Source organism: Chiloscyllium plagiosum, chromosome 25 (genome assembly GCF_004010195.1).
Source record: "Chiloscyllium plagiosum isolate BGI_BamShark_2017 chromosome 25, ASM401019v2, whole genome shotgun sequence".
In the NCBI taxonomy this organism is placed as follows: domain Eukaryota; kingdom Metazoa; phylum Chordata; class Chondrichthyes; order Orectolobiformes; family Hemiscylliidae; genus Chiloscyllium; species Chiloscyllium plagiosum.
The window spans coordinates 41,568,223-41,585,081 of NC_057734.1; the positions used below are offsets into that span (position 1 = coordinate 41,568,223).

At 43.8% G+C, this 16,859-nt stretch overlaps 1 protein-coding gene across 4 annotated transcripts in view; it reads left to right on the plus strand.

Moving 5' to 3' along the window:
* Positions 1-16,479, plus strand: part of LOC122562784 (solute carrier family 2, facilitated glucose transporter member 11-like) — a 48,231-nt gene extending 31,752 nt beyond the window's left edge. For 3 of the 4 annotated variants that reach the window (XM_043715964.1, XM_043715963.1, XM_043715962.1), the window contains exons 9-12: positions 4,700-4,801; positions 5,609-5,684; positions 12,794-12,921; positions 16,278-16,479. In XM_043715964.1, the coding sequence (XP_043571899.1) occupies positions 4,700-4,801; positions 5,609-5,684; positions 12,794-12,921; positions 16,278-16,451 (480 nt within the window). In that variant the 3' untranslated portion in view covers positions 16,452-16,479. Of the gene's footprint in view, positions 1-4,314; positions 4,434-4,699; positions 4,802-5,608; positions 5,685-12,793; positions 12,922-16,277 lie in introns of those variants that run through there. The other variant, XR_006315417.1, reaches the window with a different exon arrangement.
* Positions 16,480-16,859: the final 380 nt, after the last annotated feature.

A 16,859-nucleotide genomic window follows, 5' to 3' on the forward strand; every position in this document is an offset into this window, starting at 1 on the left:
TGTCTGTGTGGGTTTCCTCCCACAGTCCAAAAATGTGCAGGTTAGGTGAATTGGCCATGTTAAATTGCCTGTAGTGTTCGGGGAATGGGTCTGGGTGGACTTGTTGGGCTGAAGGGCCTGTTTCCACACTGTAGGTAATCTAAAAAAAAAGAAATGTGGTCTCTTTTTGTATGAAATTCCTAATTTGAAAAAAATGGAAGAGGTCCCTACTGGGCAACTTGTATTTCCGAGCCAACTGGTCAAAAGACAGCAATATATCCCTCTCGAATAAGTCACCCAAGCAAGACACACCCCTAGCTGCCCAAAGTTTAAACCAGAGTCCATCATCCCCAGCTGAAAACCCAGCATGCCAACTATGGGTGTAAAAAAAATGTTTTGGCGATATTGCCCTCAGTCTGACACATTGCCCTCCATGGTTTAACACTATTAAAACTATTGGGCTATGGCAATATTCCTTAACTCTCCTCATTTTGTCCAAGAACAGCTTGCCTGAGTTGCTTTGATGTCCAACTATAGTAAGTGAGGGTCCCCCTGGGCCCAATCATCCACGTAAGATAGCGACGGGCTTAACTGTTAGCTTTTGTTATCAGGGAGGTCCACTCCTCCCAGTCTGTGGAGTAGCTGCAGTTTAGTCAGTTTAATAAGGGATCGCTTGTGATACCAGATAAAGGAACTGAACCAGCCGTTCAGTCTTCTAAATGTTTGCTTAGCATAGAGGTAGCATTCACGTAGGATACATCAGGCGGGGGAGAATGTTCATTTTTAATGAGGGCTGTCCGACCTAACCAAGAGATTGGAAGCGCCTCCCATCTTTGACGGTCTTGTTTGATTCTGTCGAATAAATGGGCCAAATTGGTTTAATTAGCTGATCAAAGACGGGAGTAATGAATATACCTAAGTAGAGAAAGCCCTCCGGTGACCATTTAAAGGGAAATCGAGATTCGTCCTCAGGGCCAGGTATTTTCAGGAGACCCCCAGGCCTCTGATTTCACAAAGTTCATCCTGTAACCTGAAAAGCTGCCAAACAAATTAATGTATTGTATCAGATGAGGCACCGAAACTGTTGGGTTTGATAAAAAGACAAGAATGTCATCTGCATACAATGCAATCTTATGTGAGTTTGTCTCCACTCCTGGAGCAGATATGTTGGGATCCGTTTGTATTCCCTCCATCAGTCCTTCAATCACCAATGTAAATTGTAGTGGTGATAAGGGACAGCCCTGTCAACAGCCCCTAAGGAATTGCTTGACCACACACCATCGGTGAGAACTGCGGCAAGAGGGTCACTATACAAAACCTTTACCCATCTGGTAAAAACCTCACCCAAGCCAAACCTCTTTAAAGTATGAAAAAGATAGGGCCACTTGACTCAGTCAAATGCCTTCTCCGAGTCTGGAGAGATCAGTAATCTCTGTAGTGATCGTTATTGACATACCTGGATCATATTAAGTAACCCATTGACATTATTCAACGATCTGTGACCTTTTCTAAAACCCGCCTGATCCTTCTTAATGATGGAGGGCAACACAGTTTTTAGTCTTAGTGCAAGAGACATTCATAAGTGAGATGGGCCTATAGGAAACTCAGTCCTCTGTGGCCCTCCCTTTTTAAGAATAACAGAAATGTTTGCCTCTCTTAAAGATGTGAATCGTTAAACATACTAAGCATCAGTCCTGACAGTATATTTATAAATTCCTTATAAAACTCACTGGGAAGTCCACCAGGACGACTCGCCTTCCCATTCTGAAGCTGCCTCACAGCCTTCTGCACCTCTTGCACTGACAGTGGGGTATTTAAGGAGCGGTCACTCCCGGGAGGTCCAAATTCTTAAAAAAAAACTCCATCCCATCCTGCCCATCCTCACAACTTTCAAACTGGTGTAGTTCAGCATAAAATTTCTGATTTGCCGCGTTAACCCTTTTAGAATCCATGGGTTAAATTTCCAGTGTCTTCCCTGATCGAGGTAATGGCTTGGGGAGCACTCCTTCATCCCGTCAGATATGCTAAGTACTTGAGGAGAAAGTGAGGTCTGCAGATGCTGGAGATCAGAGCTGGAAATGTGTTGCTGGAAAAGCGCAGCAGGTCATGCAGCATCCGATGCTGCCTGACCTGCTGCGCTTTTCCAGCAACACATTTCCATGCTAAGTACTTGCCCAGCTTATGCCCATGCTCAAACAGCCTTTGATTTGTAAATGTAGGCTGTCTGTATGAGCGTGGAGCTCAGTGTGGACCGAAGTGCTGTGATCCTCTGCAGTTTAGTCAGCGAGTGCCTATCAAAGTCTGTCATTTCAGCTGCCTTCAGACATGTTTCGAGCAAGTGTTGCTGCTCACCCTTCTGCTGTTTCTTACTGGCAGAACAGGAAATAACTAACTGCCAAGCATAGGCTTTAGTAGTTTCCCAGAGAATGGATGGATTGCTGGCTTAGCCTGAATTAATGTCTAAAAAAGCCCTGAATTCAGTAGAAAAGGATTCAGTAAACTTGCTATCCTTAAGGATGAAGGGATTCAGTTGCCAGTGCCTCGAACCTACCATAGTATCCTTATTCTTGACCATTAGATACACTGGAGCGTGATCAGAAATAGTGATATTGCCAATTGTACATGACATCACCCAGCCCAAATGCACTGTGGACGTCCAAAGGAGATCAACCCTAGTAAGGCATTTGTGTGGATTCGAGAAAAATGTAAAATCCCTGCCAGTAAGGTGAAGGTGCCTACAAACATCTACCAGTCCTAGTTCAACACACATCCCTTAATTGCTTACATCGTGAAGAAGATATTGGGGGGGCCTTTGGACATTCTGTCTGCCGTAGGATCTATTAGACAATTAAAATCCCCCCCCAACGATAATACGCTGAGATGCAAGGTTAACCAGTTTAGAAAGTGCATCCATCAAGAGCTTGAGGGTGTGGGCTGGGTGACAATAAACATTTAAGATTCCATATTCTTCCCCATTTATCAAAGTTTTAAGGATTACAAATCCCCCGTGTGTGTCTTTAATACACTCTACCAACTTAAATGGGAGATTCTTCCTAACAAGTATGTCCAGCCCCCACTCCGAGTATTGAAAGATGAGAAATAAACTCGGTCATACCTGCGTCATCTAGGTGTGTTTCTTGCAATAAGGCAACATCCACCCTCCCTTTTAAGACTGGAGAGACTCCCCTTAATGTTCCAGGAACACCACTTGAACACATCCTTAGCCATAACCCTCTATAGCACCATTTAGACTCCTGAGAGGGAGAACTTGAACTCCAAATCGCTGAGCTTCAGTACAAGAAAGTCCACAAAACACAAAAACGACATAAACTTAAAACAGATACAACCCACAAACCTACAAAACTTGCAAAAACTATGAACACCAAAAACGGAAAAACGAAAAAACACCCAAGGCACTGATGAGAAGAATTTACAAGATTAGTAATATACACAAGTAAGTTAAAAGTAAATATATCACCCATCCCTTGGTATAACTTAACTTAGAAATTAAAGGTAAATACTCTATCCATCTCGAGCATAATTTAACGTAACTTATTACAAACAAAAGGAAACTCCACTATGTCCTCTCTAAAGAAGGACAAACCTGAACAACTCTGTTATCTGTTCCTTTTCAATCATCCGGCTTAAGTCAGCGTGTCCACAAAATTCCTCACTTTCTCTGGCGAGCCCAATAAATGTATAGTTCCATTATGATTAAGCCGAAGCACTGCTAGATATCTTAGAGAGTACTGGATCCCAAGCTCTCGCAGTTTCTACTTGATGCTGTCACAGGACTTCCTTTTCTGAATCACCGTCACTGAAAAGTTTGGAAAAATGTGACTCTGGAGCCCTCGCACACCAATGCCCTCAGATTCTTCCCTTGGATTCTGGAAGCTTCCATGACTCTCTATTTGTCTTTATAATGATGGAACCGTACCAGGACAGGGTGAGGACACTGGTCCATTCCTGGCCTTCGTGCTGTGACCCGGTGGGCTCTCCCGATCTTTATCCTTCCCCTTTCAGCCTCCAAACTAAGGAATTCCGGGAACCACTTCTCAAAGAATTCCACTGACCGCTCACCTTCTGTCTCCTCCGGCATGCCAACAACACAAAGATTCTTTCTTCTGTCCCTGTTCTCAAGGACATCCACCGGATCTAGCAAACTATGGACCTGTAGTTTCCAGGGCATTAATCTGACTCTTGGATGAATCAGCCTCTGCCTCCACCCCCTGTGGCCCAGTGTTCGAGCTCATCAGTCCTTTCCCCCAGGTCTTGCAGCATAGCAGAGACCGGGGCCAGCTTTACCTCTTTGTTTTCTTCAATCTGCTTCCCCAGGACCCCCTCAACCAAGGCCTGGTGAGTAAGCAAGCCCACCGCCTCAGTGGATTGAGTCGCGGCCCTGACCCTGGGCGAACTTCCTCCTTTTTTGGCATTCTCCCGCAGCAAAAACGAAGGTAAGTGAAATTTGCAGGTTCTGTAGCTCTTTTACTGCTTTTTTACTCACAGTAACATGGACGGGTTCTACCTCTGACCTGCCGATATTGTGGCATGGAGCCCAGCAAACACGATCCTCCTAGGTCACCGCCATCTTGGATCCCCTGGTGTGGGGGTTTAACAGATTTGCAGTTCACTGCATCACTGCTTGTTGGTTCCAATGAAAGAGTGTATTGAAAGAGGTGCGATCAGCTGACCTATTCTAACAGCAACTTTCCTTCATTAGAACCTATTTATTGACCGGCTTGGGCGCAGAAAACTGCTCATAGGAGGCTACAGTTTGATGGTTGGTTCGGGAATATTGTTCAGCATCTCACTGACTCTCCAGGTAAGTTACAATCCCCTCTCTCACAGTTTCAAGTAAGGAGCCAGTTGCAATGAGTGTACTTTTCAGGAACTGTGTAAGTTATGTTTGTGTTGAGGTTTTCAAATGAAGGACAGTGACATTTTTGAGACCCTGGGGAAGCAAAGTATTACTCTGGCGTTGCACATTCAGGTGTTGTCCAGAGCATGTGACTCATCTGAAATAGCATGGGATTAGTGCACCCTTTTATTGCAACAACTGCATTTCTGACACTCCTCCCCGGGATGTCACAAGGTCTGGAATAGCTGGCTCTGGCCTAGCCTCCCCTGGCTTTGTTCTTCTGACCCCACATCCTCCAGCGTGTAGCTTACTCACACACCTTCTCGTTACTCCTCCAATCAGAGGCCACTGCTCTCTGTGTCTGACCGGCAGCTTACTGAGGTTCCTGCATCGTCAAGTAAAGATCTCAATTAAGAGCCTCAGGCTATTGACTACCTCAATAATAGTCCAATTTGCATCTAATTTCCTCAAAGTGGAGAAGACCACATTGGGATGGTTTCCATAATTCTGAATTTACTCCTGGCCATCAATTAAAAATCTACTTCAACAAACACTTTGATTTTGATAAGAGTGATAGCAGCAGTCCATCAGTACCAGCACCAGCTTTCTCATCGTGCCCTGAAGTGGTGCTCAAAGCACAGTCTCCTCACTCAGATAAATGTAACTTCCTGAGCCTTGCCAACACTGCCAGTTAGTTGTAACTAATAAACGGAAAAAGGAAGGGCTAAACTCTGCATGTTTTACTGACACTCTCTATATGTGTTGACCCAGGACAAGATTCGCTGGATGCCATACTTGAGCATGGCTTGCATCTTTGCGTCTATTCTAAGCTTTGGAATTGGGCCAGGTAGGTTGTCAACTATGAATCGTTCTTATAACACCGAAAGAAACAGCTCCTCATTAGGAAGTACCTTGTGTGAGATGCCCTGGCTACAAGAGTTAGTGTGTTTGACTTACAATTACAACATTTAAAAGGCATCTGGATGGGTATATGCGTAGGAAGGGTTTGGAGGGATGTGGGCCAAGTGCTGGCAAATGGGACTAGATTAAGTTGGGATATCTGATCGGCATGGATGGGTTGGACTAAAGGGTTTGTTTCCGTGCTGTACATCTCTGTAACTCTCTGACTTCTCAACCACACATTGAGACTGCATGGGGGTCACATCTAGGATTAGCCAGATTGAAGTAGATTCACACTGAATTATTTTTCCCAAGTGTCCCACTGGCAAACACTGGGTGCTTCACACACAAACATGCGTTGGCATCATGAGCTGGCTAATGAAGGATTTCCTTGAGTGATGGCCTCTACCTTAATTAGCACCTTCCAGCAGGATGTCAGATCCAGAGGGCAGCAGCTGGTGAGTCATGAAGTACTGGGCAGGAAATGACAGCAATTTTCAGGCACAGAGACCACAACAAAGGCAGGGTTGTACCACCAATGAATATAGCTTTGTGTAAAATGGCAACAACTTCTATTGTAAAGTGCAGAGACATAGAGTCAGAGTTATACAGCATGGAAACAGACCCATCGATCCAACTCATCCATGCCTATCAGATATTTTAAATTAATGTAGTCCCCCTTGCCAGCATTTGGCCCATACCCCTATAAACCATTCCTATTCATGTACCCTTCTTTACCCTCTCACCTTTAATCCTATGCCCTCTAGTTTTGGACTCCCTGACCCTGGGGAAAAGATATAGTGAATGAACAAAGAACAAAGAAAAGTTACAGCCCAGGAACAGGCCCTTCAGCCCTCCAAGCCTACTCTCTAAACCTGTCGCCCAATTCCTAAGCATCTGTATCCCTCTGCTCCCCACCCACTCATGCATCTGTCCAGATGGATCTTAAATGAATCTACCGTGCCTGAATAGGCTGTGGCTGTTTTCCCTGGAACATCGGAGGCTGAGGAGGTGACCTTACAGAGGTTTACAAAATCATGAGGGGCATGGATAGGATAAATAGACAAGGTCTTTAACTCAGGGTAGGGGAGTCAAAGCAAGACAGCATTGGTTTAAGGTGAGAAGGTAAAGGTTTGAAAAGGATCGAAGGAACAAGCTTTTCACGCAGAGGATGATGCATGTATGGAATGAGCTGCCAGAGGAAGTGGTAGAGGCTGGTATGATTAAAAGGCATCTGGATAGGCATATGGATAGGAAGAGTTTAGAGGAATATGGGTTGAATGCTGGAAATTGGGACTAGATTGATTTAGGATATCTGGTTTGCATGGACAAGTTGAACTGAAGGGTCTGTTTCCACGTTGTACAACTCTATGACTCCGTCTCTCTGTAACTCCGACTGTAAAGTGCAGATTCATTTAACTTTTCACCAAAATAGTATAGGAAGAAGGTATACAGAGTGAGTATAAACTCAGTGACAATCAAAGGAAAATGATAAACAATATCTATTTTATACAAAAGTGTTGCCTGGGCCAACAGCATTGCTTATTGGCATGTTATGTTTTACACATTAAATATGGGAAAAGCTCTCCTTACAAATTCGATGGTAGAAATCAGTTATAAAATATTTCTCATTCAATAAAATAATGTGATGCAAAAATCTATAAATTTCTTCATCTAAAATGTCAATGACACCATCAAAAGGAAAGGGAACTGGATACATAAGCTTTTTATTTTCCCACAGGCTGTGAGATTTCTTTCTGATAACCAGTAAATAACCACTGGGGTAGCTACCAAAGGGGTAGCACTGATATTCCAGCAGAGATTATTCAACATAATATGATGTGAAGCAATTGGTTCCACACAGTTACTATGTTATTTGTTGATATTGGCAAAATACATGCAAACACAAATTTTGCTCAAACTAACTTGGAATTTCTGGGCATTATTTGGAGATGCTGGTGTTGGACTGGGGTGTACAAAGTTAAAAAATCACCAACACCAGGTTATAGTCCAACAGGTTTAATTGGAAGCACACTAGCTTTTGGAGCGACGCTCCTTCATCAGGTGGTTGTCCATCCACCTGATGAAGGAGTGTCACTCCGAAAGCTAGTGCTTCCAATTAAACCTGTTGGACTATAACCTGGTGTTGGTGATTTTTAACTTTCTGGGCATTGTAATGGAACTGTTTTCATCCATCTACCATTTTCAGTTGTTTGAAATCTATGGAGGGTGACTGAACAACTTCCTACAGTCAATTTTAAATGATATTTGAAAGGAATGCTATCTTCTTAGATGGGAATGTTTGATTTAATTTGATATAATTTGTCACATGCACTGGGATACAGTGAAACGTGTTGTTTTGCATGCTCTACAGGCAGATTGTGCGTACAAAGTGCATCAGGGTAACAAAACAGAGTGCAGAATACAGTGTTACAGCCACAAAGAAGGCGTAGAGAGATTAACATTAACATTTGAGAGGTCTGTTCAAAAGTCTGATAACAGCAGGGAAGAAGCTGTTCTTGAATCTATTTGTAAATGTATTCAAACTTTTATGTCTTCTGCCTGATGGAAGAGGGTGGGACGAGAGTATAACTGGAGTGTAGGGGGATGGGGGGGGGGGTCTTTGACTGTGTGGGTTGCTTTCCTGAGGCTGCAGGAAGTCTAGGTGGAGTCAATGAATGGAAGCTGGTTTGGGTGATGGACTGTGCTGTGTTCACAACTCTCTGTAGTTTCTTGTGGTCCTGGGCAGAGCAGTTCCCACACTGTGATGCATCCAGATAGGATGCTTTCTACGGTACATCTATAAAAATTGTCCTTGTGAACATGCTGAATCTCCTTAGCCTCCTAGGGAAGTAGCAGCATTGTTGTGCTTTCTTGATCGTCACGTGGCTTGGGTGGATCTGGACAGATTGTTGGTGATCATGGCTCCCAGGAACTTGATGCTGCCAACCATCTCCACCTCAGCTCCATTGATGCAGACTGAGGCGTGCCCTCTGCTCCACTCTCTGATGTCAATGACCAGCTCCTTCATTTAGCTGACATTGATGAAAAGCTTATTGTCTTTAGACCATGCTGCTAAGCACTCTATCTCTTTCTTGTACTCTGCCTTGTCGTTATTTGAGATCCAATCTACAATGCTGTGGTGTCAACAAACTTGTAAATGGAGTTGGGGTGGAATTTGGCCATGCAGTCATGAGTGTATCAGAAGTACAGTAGGGGGCTAAGTACAATGCATTGTGGGATACTGGTGTTGAGGATTATCATGGAGGAGGTGTTGTTGCCTATTCTTACTGATTGAAGTCTATTTTTAGACTGTATTGATGCTGCATGGAATGAATTTTGAGGTAAATGCCTTCTCAATAGCCAGATATTGAGCCAAAGGGGAGAAAAACAATCTTACATCAGGGGTTGAGGGGTGACCTTATAGAGGTTTATAAAATCATGAGGGGCATGGATAGGGTAAATAGACAAAGTCTTTTCTCTGGGGTGGGGGAGTCCAGAACTAGAGGGCATAGGTTTAGGGTGAGAGGGGAAAGATATAAAAGGGACCTAAGGGGCAGCTTTTTCATGCAGAGGGTGGTGAGTGTATGGAATGAGCCGCCAGAGGAAATGCTGGAGACTGTTACAAACTGGATCCTCAGTTTCCTGACCCACAGACCACCATCAGTGAAGACTGAGGACAATATTTCATCCTCGCTAACACTCAACACTGGAGCCCCCAGGGGTGCGTACTCAGCCCCCTACTGTACTTGCTGTATACCCTTGACTGCGTTGCCAAATACCAGACAAATGCCATTTACAAGTTCGCTGATGACACCAAATCTCAGATGGTGATGAAACAGACTACAGACAGGAGGTGAAAATCCTGGAAAAATGGTGCACTGAGAACAACCTGGCTCTCAATGCTGGCAAAACCAAGGAACTCATTATTAACTTTCGGCAGGATGTTACTCATGCCCCCCTACACATTAACAGCGCAGAGGTGGAATGAGTGGAGAATGTCAAGCTCCTGGGAGTGGTCATCCAAAACAAGCTTTCTTGGACTCTTCATGTGAACGCACTGGTTACAAAGGCCCAACAATGTCTCTTCTTCCTCAGGCAGCTGAGGAAATTTGGCATGACGGTAAATACCCTTGCCGACTTTTATAGGTGCGCCATCGAGAGCATTCTGTCTGGATGTATCACTACCTGGTATGGCAACTGTACCATTCAAGATCGGAGGTGGTTACAGAGCGTGGTGAACTCAGCCCGGACAATCACAAAGGCCAACCTCCCATCTATAGAATCCATCTACCAGGCCCACTGTCAAGGAAAGGCCACCAGCATTCTCAAAGATCCATCCCATCCTGGCAATGCTTTTCTACAACCTCTACCATCAGGGAGAAGGTACAGAAGCCTGAACACATGCACCAGCTGATTTCAAAATAGTTCCTACCCCACTGTTGTTAGAATATTGAATGGACTCACAAACTCTTAACATTTGCCCGTACCTGTGTTTTTGTCCCTTTTCATCTATTATTTACTTATCTATGCTATTTAACTCTGTGATCTGCTTGTATTACTCGCAAGACAAAGCTTTTCACTGTGCCTCAGTACAGGTGACAATAAATTCAATTCAATTACACCATTTAAAAGGCACCTGGATAGGTATATGAATTGGAAGGGTTTAGAAGGATATGGGCCGAGTGCTGGCAAATGGGACTAGATTAGTTTAGGATGTCTGGTCGGCATGGGTGGGTTGGATTGAAGAGTCTGTTTCTGTGCCGTACACCTCTATGACTCTGCTATCCCCTATGAGCTGACTGTGGGATCCACAGTCCTGGATTAGATTGTCGAGATGGAAGTGATGCTTTTGAAAATATGGTAATCCTGGATATATGTTCAACTTGAAGCATTATGTTTCTCAACCACAGATGCTGTCAGACCTGCTGAGTACTTCTAAAATATTTTGTTTCATGATTACAGAGAATTATAAAGCATTTACTGCACTGACAGGCCGTACAAACCAATTGATCTGTGCAGCTAGTTATGTTCCACACAAGCCCCCTCCTACACTCTTTCATCCAGTCCAATCAGCAAAAAAAATCCCTCAAGTGCTTATCTATCTTACCTTCAATAAATCTTTGGTATTTCTCTCAGGTATTCTAAATGATGCCAAGTTTCACATACCAACCAGTCTCTCGGTTTTGTCTGAATTCCTTTTCAGAATCATTACAAACTATCTCTTATTTATGGCCTCTATTTACCAACGCTCTATAAAGGGAGGCACTTTTTCTGTGTTTACCCTATCGAAATCTTCCGTAATTTCAAAGATCTCTCTCAGATCACCGCTGGTCTGCTCTTTTTTTTTATTTTGCCCTGGCCTCTTGAAACTTCTTGTTTTTCTCAGTTCTGTCAATCTTTCGAATCTTGAAATGTCATTAGACTCTTCACAAGGTGAAACATCGACTCTCATTGCATCAATGGGTTGATTTCTTTGATACCTCAACCACATTTCTCATTTGGAGACTCCCTTCCACTTACATTTCTACCCTCTGCATGTTTCTCCTTCTTCCTTTGGGTCTTCCAGCTCTTGCTCCTGAGTATTTCACCCAGCTGGAGGGGGTTTCATCTTGATTCTAGCCTCACTGTGCTCAGAAATGGTAACTCGGTTTGTGACTTCTCTCCACCTCTGAGCTGACAGCAAATAAAGACGATAAAGATCAACCCCCTGGGCTCAGGGCTTCATGAACAGAATGAACAGTGATCCAGAGATAGTACATGAAGACTCACACCATTGAAGATGTGGGCCGCAGAGCACCACTGTGCGTGTCCCCATACTGAGTGGATTGCAGCACAGTCCGTTACTCAAGGGCAACAGGGAGAGGCAATAAATGCTGGCTCAGCCAGTGAAGCCCATATCCCTGAGCTAATAAAAATGAGAGTGTTGTACAGCTGTCATTCTAACCTAAGTGGGAGGTAGGAGGATGCTGTGATTTCTGTATTTATGATTAGAATCCCTGCAGTATGGAAACAGGCCCTTCAGCCCAACAACTCCACACTGACCCTCCGAAGAGTAACCCACCCAGACCCATTTCCCTCTGATGAATGCACCTAACACTTTGTGCAATTTAGCATGGCCAATTCACCTGACCTGCACGAGTTTAGATTGTGGGAGGAAACCAGAGCATCCAGAGGAAACCCACGCAGACACGGGGAGAATGTGCAAACTCCACACAGACAGTTGCCCGAGGCTGGAATTGAACCTGGGTCCCTGGTGCTGTGAGGCAGCAGTGCTAACCACTGAGCCACCGTGGTGCCCCATATATCCCCATTTATCTTGAAGGGATGGGCCCTTTATGTGAAAAATGATGAGAATGAATGGTGGAGCAATTCCAACTGGGCACTCCTGGACCTGACTATCTACCTGTAAATGACATTTCTCGGGCTGTTGTGATAAGGTCCTGAAACCAGTAGGTCACGTGTAGGACTCAGTAGTGAATGTGAAAAGCTCTTGATACCACTGCTGTTCCTATCTACTTGAAAATAATCTGGATTGGCCCCTTTGTAAGGGTTGAGAGTGTGGTGCTGGAAAAGCACAGCAGGTCAGGCTGCATCCGAGGAGCAGGAGAGTCGACGTTTCGGGCATAAGGCCTTCATCATTTGCAAGGGTCCAAATCAGAGCAGTTTCAGAATGGGTATGGGTGTGGCCTAGTCAAACCACCCCATCCCCACCAATCCCTATCCCCTCCTGCTACAGGAAGGTGCTCAGGTTTGTCGGCATTTGGGGCTACTGGTTCCCAAATACGTACATGAAATAGTCTTTGCACCCAGCTGCCCCATGTTATACAGGAGACTTTCCAGTAACTGCAGATTCTGGCAGAGATCAGTGTTGGAGAAATCATTGCTCCGGATTGCGGTCTATGGAAATTCACTGTGAGGTTTCCATTTCAGTGTCACTCCCTACACCGATGCTCTCTGTTACAATGACTATATTGTGTGAACATTATTTGTGCTCTTGTTGAATATTGTATTAATGCTCCCTACCAAGTTTGTTGATTGCCTCTTTACCCTCAGCTGGAGTGACCGGAGTCATACCAATGGAGATCTTTGACCAAACTGCAAGGCCCGCGGCCTACATGATCAATGGCTCCCTGCTCTGGATAAACCTTACTATTGTTGGCATGCTTTTCCCATTCATTGTTGTAAGTATCTCACACACAGACTAAATTTAACTTCATACTGTGAATCCATTATAAAATAAACTCCAACAATACACTCTCTTTGTTGTCCAGTGAACCTGTTCTGGATCCCTCCTTTTAATGCTTATAATAAATTTCCCCTGTTTAAAACAGATTCTTCTGCCTCCCTCACTCCAATTCCTGAGATCTATGTTTAGCAGTCTCTGCTCTTCAATCAGCTGCTGGGTATTGGTAGATATTGGTGTCCAGCTGATTTGCCATTGACGCCAGCAGGGATTTGATTCAGCCTTCCTGGGCAGTTCTGTGATCTGTGGTCCAACCCCACGAAACCTATGAGCACACGGCAGCACTGATACAGGTCGTTTTGCTGTGTTACTGTTTAGAAAGCTACAACCCTTTCAAATGGGGTTGCATTCCAGATTAGGTCAGCTCGCTGAACCAGAAAAGGGTTCTGCGTGTCTCCAGGGATCTAGAATCAGGGGTAAACCATTTAAGACCAAGATGGGGAGGGGTTTCTTCACTTGGAGGCAGGTGAATCCTTGAAAAGGATTGTGGAATGCAGTCATTGAATTTATTCAAGACAGAGATTGACAGATTTCTAGATAGTGACGATATCATGGGAAACTGGGGTAGAGGTGCAGCCTCAAAGGGCTGAATGGTCTACTTGCACTCCTATCCCCTATGTTGCTGTATTGACTGGTTCTTTTACCCATTGTATTTAATCTTCATCCCTGTGTTATTGACTCTCCTGCCCAGTTGAACCAGCAAACTGAAAACCCCTTCAGAATTTTGAACACCCCTATTAATTACATCCTTTACCTTCTCTAGAAGGTCCTTCTTAAGTAAACACCAGCTTGGGGGGAATAGCCAGTTTCGAATGCATTCCACATTGCAATGCCTTGACCAATAGCGACCCTTGCCAATTATGCAGCATGTTCTTCCCATGCAGTCTGTTCCCTTTGCGATTTGGTAATTTTTGTGATTGTGTCCTGATCAATGCAAGCCAGCATTCCCTATTTTCAGCAGTAATCAGATATTTCAGGAGCACCATCATTGAACTCAAAGTGCCCAGCTAACGTATTTCAATTTGAATTCATGCCTCTATCATTAGCTGAGGTCTCCAGATTACCAGTCCATGCTGCAGTTTGCTATATTCAAGTTCATGACGGTGATAAAGGTTTATGAGGTATATTGTCATGATAGAATTTAAATGTTCAAGTAGAGGTAAAGGAGATTCGTGGCTTTGGTTCTGACAAGATGACCTATTTTTCAAAACAGAAATTAATTTGGACCAGTAACTAAATACAATATTTCCAATAAAGTGTATGACTTCGGATAAATGCCTAGTGAGATACCTGTGAAGTTAATTTACAAAGAGTTTACTTTGCTAAGTTCATGTCATTCCACAAAATGATGAGGGGCCACTTATAGTTTTATGCTCAGGAATATCAGGTTTCAGTTCAGAAGGACAGTTCCATCCGGGTTTTTTGGTTTAGAGAAAATCTAGGAATCTCTTGGTAGAAGTCTTCTGGCAGGCAGGCTAAGGAAAGGAATCTAGGTCCTCAGAACTGGAAAGAAGTCTTTAATTTAACAACTGGCAGGAGTCAGTTTACTAAAAAATTCAAGAGTTAAGTTTAGAGTGGTACTTCACTAGGATTGAATATCTGTAAAGGATATTGCAGGGAAAACAGTTGAATCTTCATCTTTGTTCTGTACATTAAGATCTTTTTAAACTGTCTTACATAAAAGGAAGTGTTTATTCCTTTAGTTAAAGAATACCTACAGCCCTCTGTCAATATGATCAGTAACTTACCACAGAAACCAAACTGCAAAAATAAAACTTATGATCTATCAAGCTAGGTTTCTTTCTGGAAGCTAGCATCTAGTAGTACCATCAGCTGTGATCATAATATGACCTTTCCAAAGAATAATACAATGTTATTACATGGATCCACAGCCTACAAAGGACCATACGATCTCACCTTTAGAACAAAGTTATGTGTAGTTTGAGGCTAATCACTCCACAACTGTGGAACATGGTGAGGAGATATATCTCCATTTACTCCTGCACCCAGTACAGGGACTGAACCTGCACTGGTCGCTTTATTCAGTTCTACACTATAGTCAATGAGCTAACGAAACTTAACTGACCATCCCGAGAACTTTAAGATAGCTGCGTAGAAACCCAATGGGGAATTCAGAAGAAACTTCGTTACCAAAAGAGTGGTGAGAATGTGGAACTCACTAGCACAGGGAGTGAGTGGTTAAAGCAAGTATTATTGATACATTTAAGGGGATGTTCGACAAAAATATGAAGAATAATTGGAATATGATGGTTGATTTAAATAAGGAAAAATGGGAGGAGTTGCTTGATCACTCTGTGGATTGGTTGGTCTGAAAGGCCAAATTCTTTGCTGTATATTGCATGTAAAATTGGAAGGGTCAGATATGTAGCTGGTTTAGAATGATTATAGAGAAAGGAAAAGGAGAGAGAGGACGATATATGGTGGAAGTTGAGTAATTAAACCTCAACATGGTCAGACAGTGCAGAAGAGGCCTTTGATCCGTTCGAATGGGCACTGACAGATCAGAAGCACCTGACCTTCAACCTAATCCTGTTTACCAGCACTTCGCCCACAGCCATGGATGTTATGACATGCCAAGTGCTCATCCAGCTAGTTTTGAAAGGATGAGAGGCAACTTGCCTCTCCCACCCTCCCTGTTGAATCCCTACTGTGCAGAAGCAGGTTATTTGCCCCGTCGGGTCTACACCCACCCTCCGAAGAGCATTCATCCCATTCACACTCCCCCCTACCTAAGCCCTGTAACCCTACATTTCCCATGGCTAACCCACCTAGCCTGCACATCCCTGGATACTACAGTGCAATTTAGCATGGCCAATCCACCTAACCTGCACATCTTTGGGCTGTGGGAGGAAACCGGAGCACCCCAAGTAAACCCACGCAGACACGGGGAGAATGTGCAAACTTCACACAGACGGTGTTCTGAGGGTGAAATTGAACCCAGGTCCCCTGTGAAGCAGCTGTGCTAACCAATGAGCCATTGTGCCGCCCCTGGGTAAAAATGATTTTGCTCACATCCCTTCAAACCTCCTACCCCTCACCTTGAACCCATGTCCCCTCATGATTGACCCTTCAACTCAGATGCTCCTTGTCCACTCAGTCCATGCCCCTCATAACATTGTACACTTCAATCAGATAACAATATAAAGCAAAGCAGTAATGACACGAAAAAAAATCTGAAAATGGTTCTGGAGAAAGTGTGAAAGGCAGTAACAGAATCATTGCTACATTTCAAGTGTGTTCCATTTGTACTCACTCTGCTGTTCCCTCTTTCAGGAAGGACTGGGCAGTTTCTGTTACGTCCCATTTTTTTCCATCAGCTTCCTCGCTGCTTTGTTCATTGGGTTCTTTCTGCCAGAAACGAAAGGAAAGACTCTTCTGGAAATTTCTCAGGAGTTTCACAAATGCAATTTCAAGACTCAGCTGGAACAGACCGAAACAAAATTGTGAAAGAATTGATAAACTCGTTATCAAAGTTTGTTTGTTTCTGTGGCATCATACGTTTGCTTTTTTCTGATGACAGGTCTTGTATTTCTCTCTATTTGGTGATTGGTTGCCGACGTTCAGACCTTAAGGAAAGTGTAGTTTATGTCGGCTGTTTGTAGGAGGTGGCACTGGATAAGACATTGGATAAAAAATAGGAAATGAAGAATTCCTATTGATGATAGGAGGTTGCCTTCTGCTGGGTGGGATTTATGGGAAAATGGCACCTTCCAATGTGTCGCTGCTCCATTTGGGAATTTCTCTCCATCTGTGTGCTCTTCCCATCTCTCCCTCTCTTCCCGTCTCTTTCTGTCTCTCCCTTTCTCCCTAAATAGCAGTGGGGTGGCCTTTCAATCGCATCTATATTGCCCATTA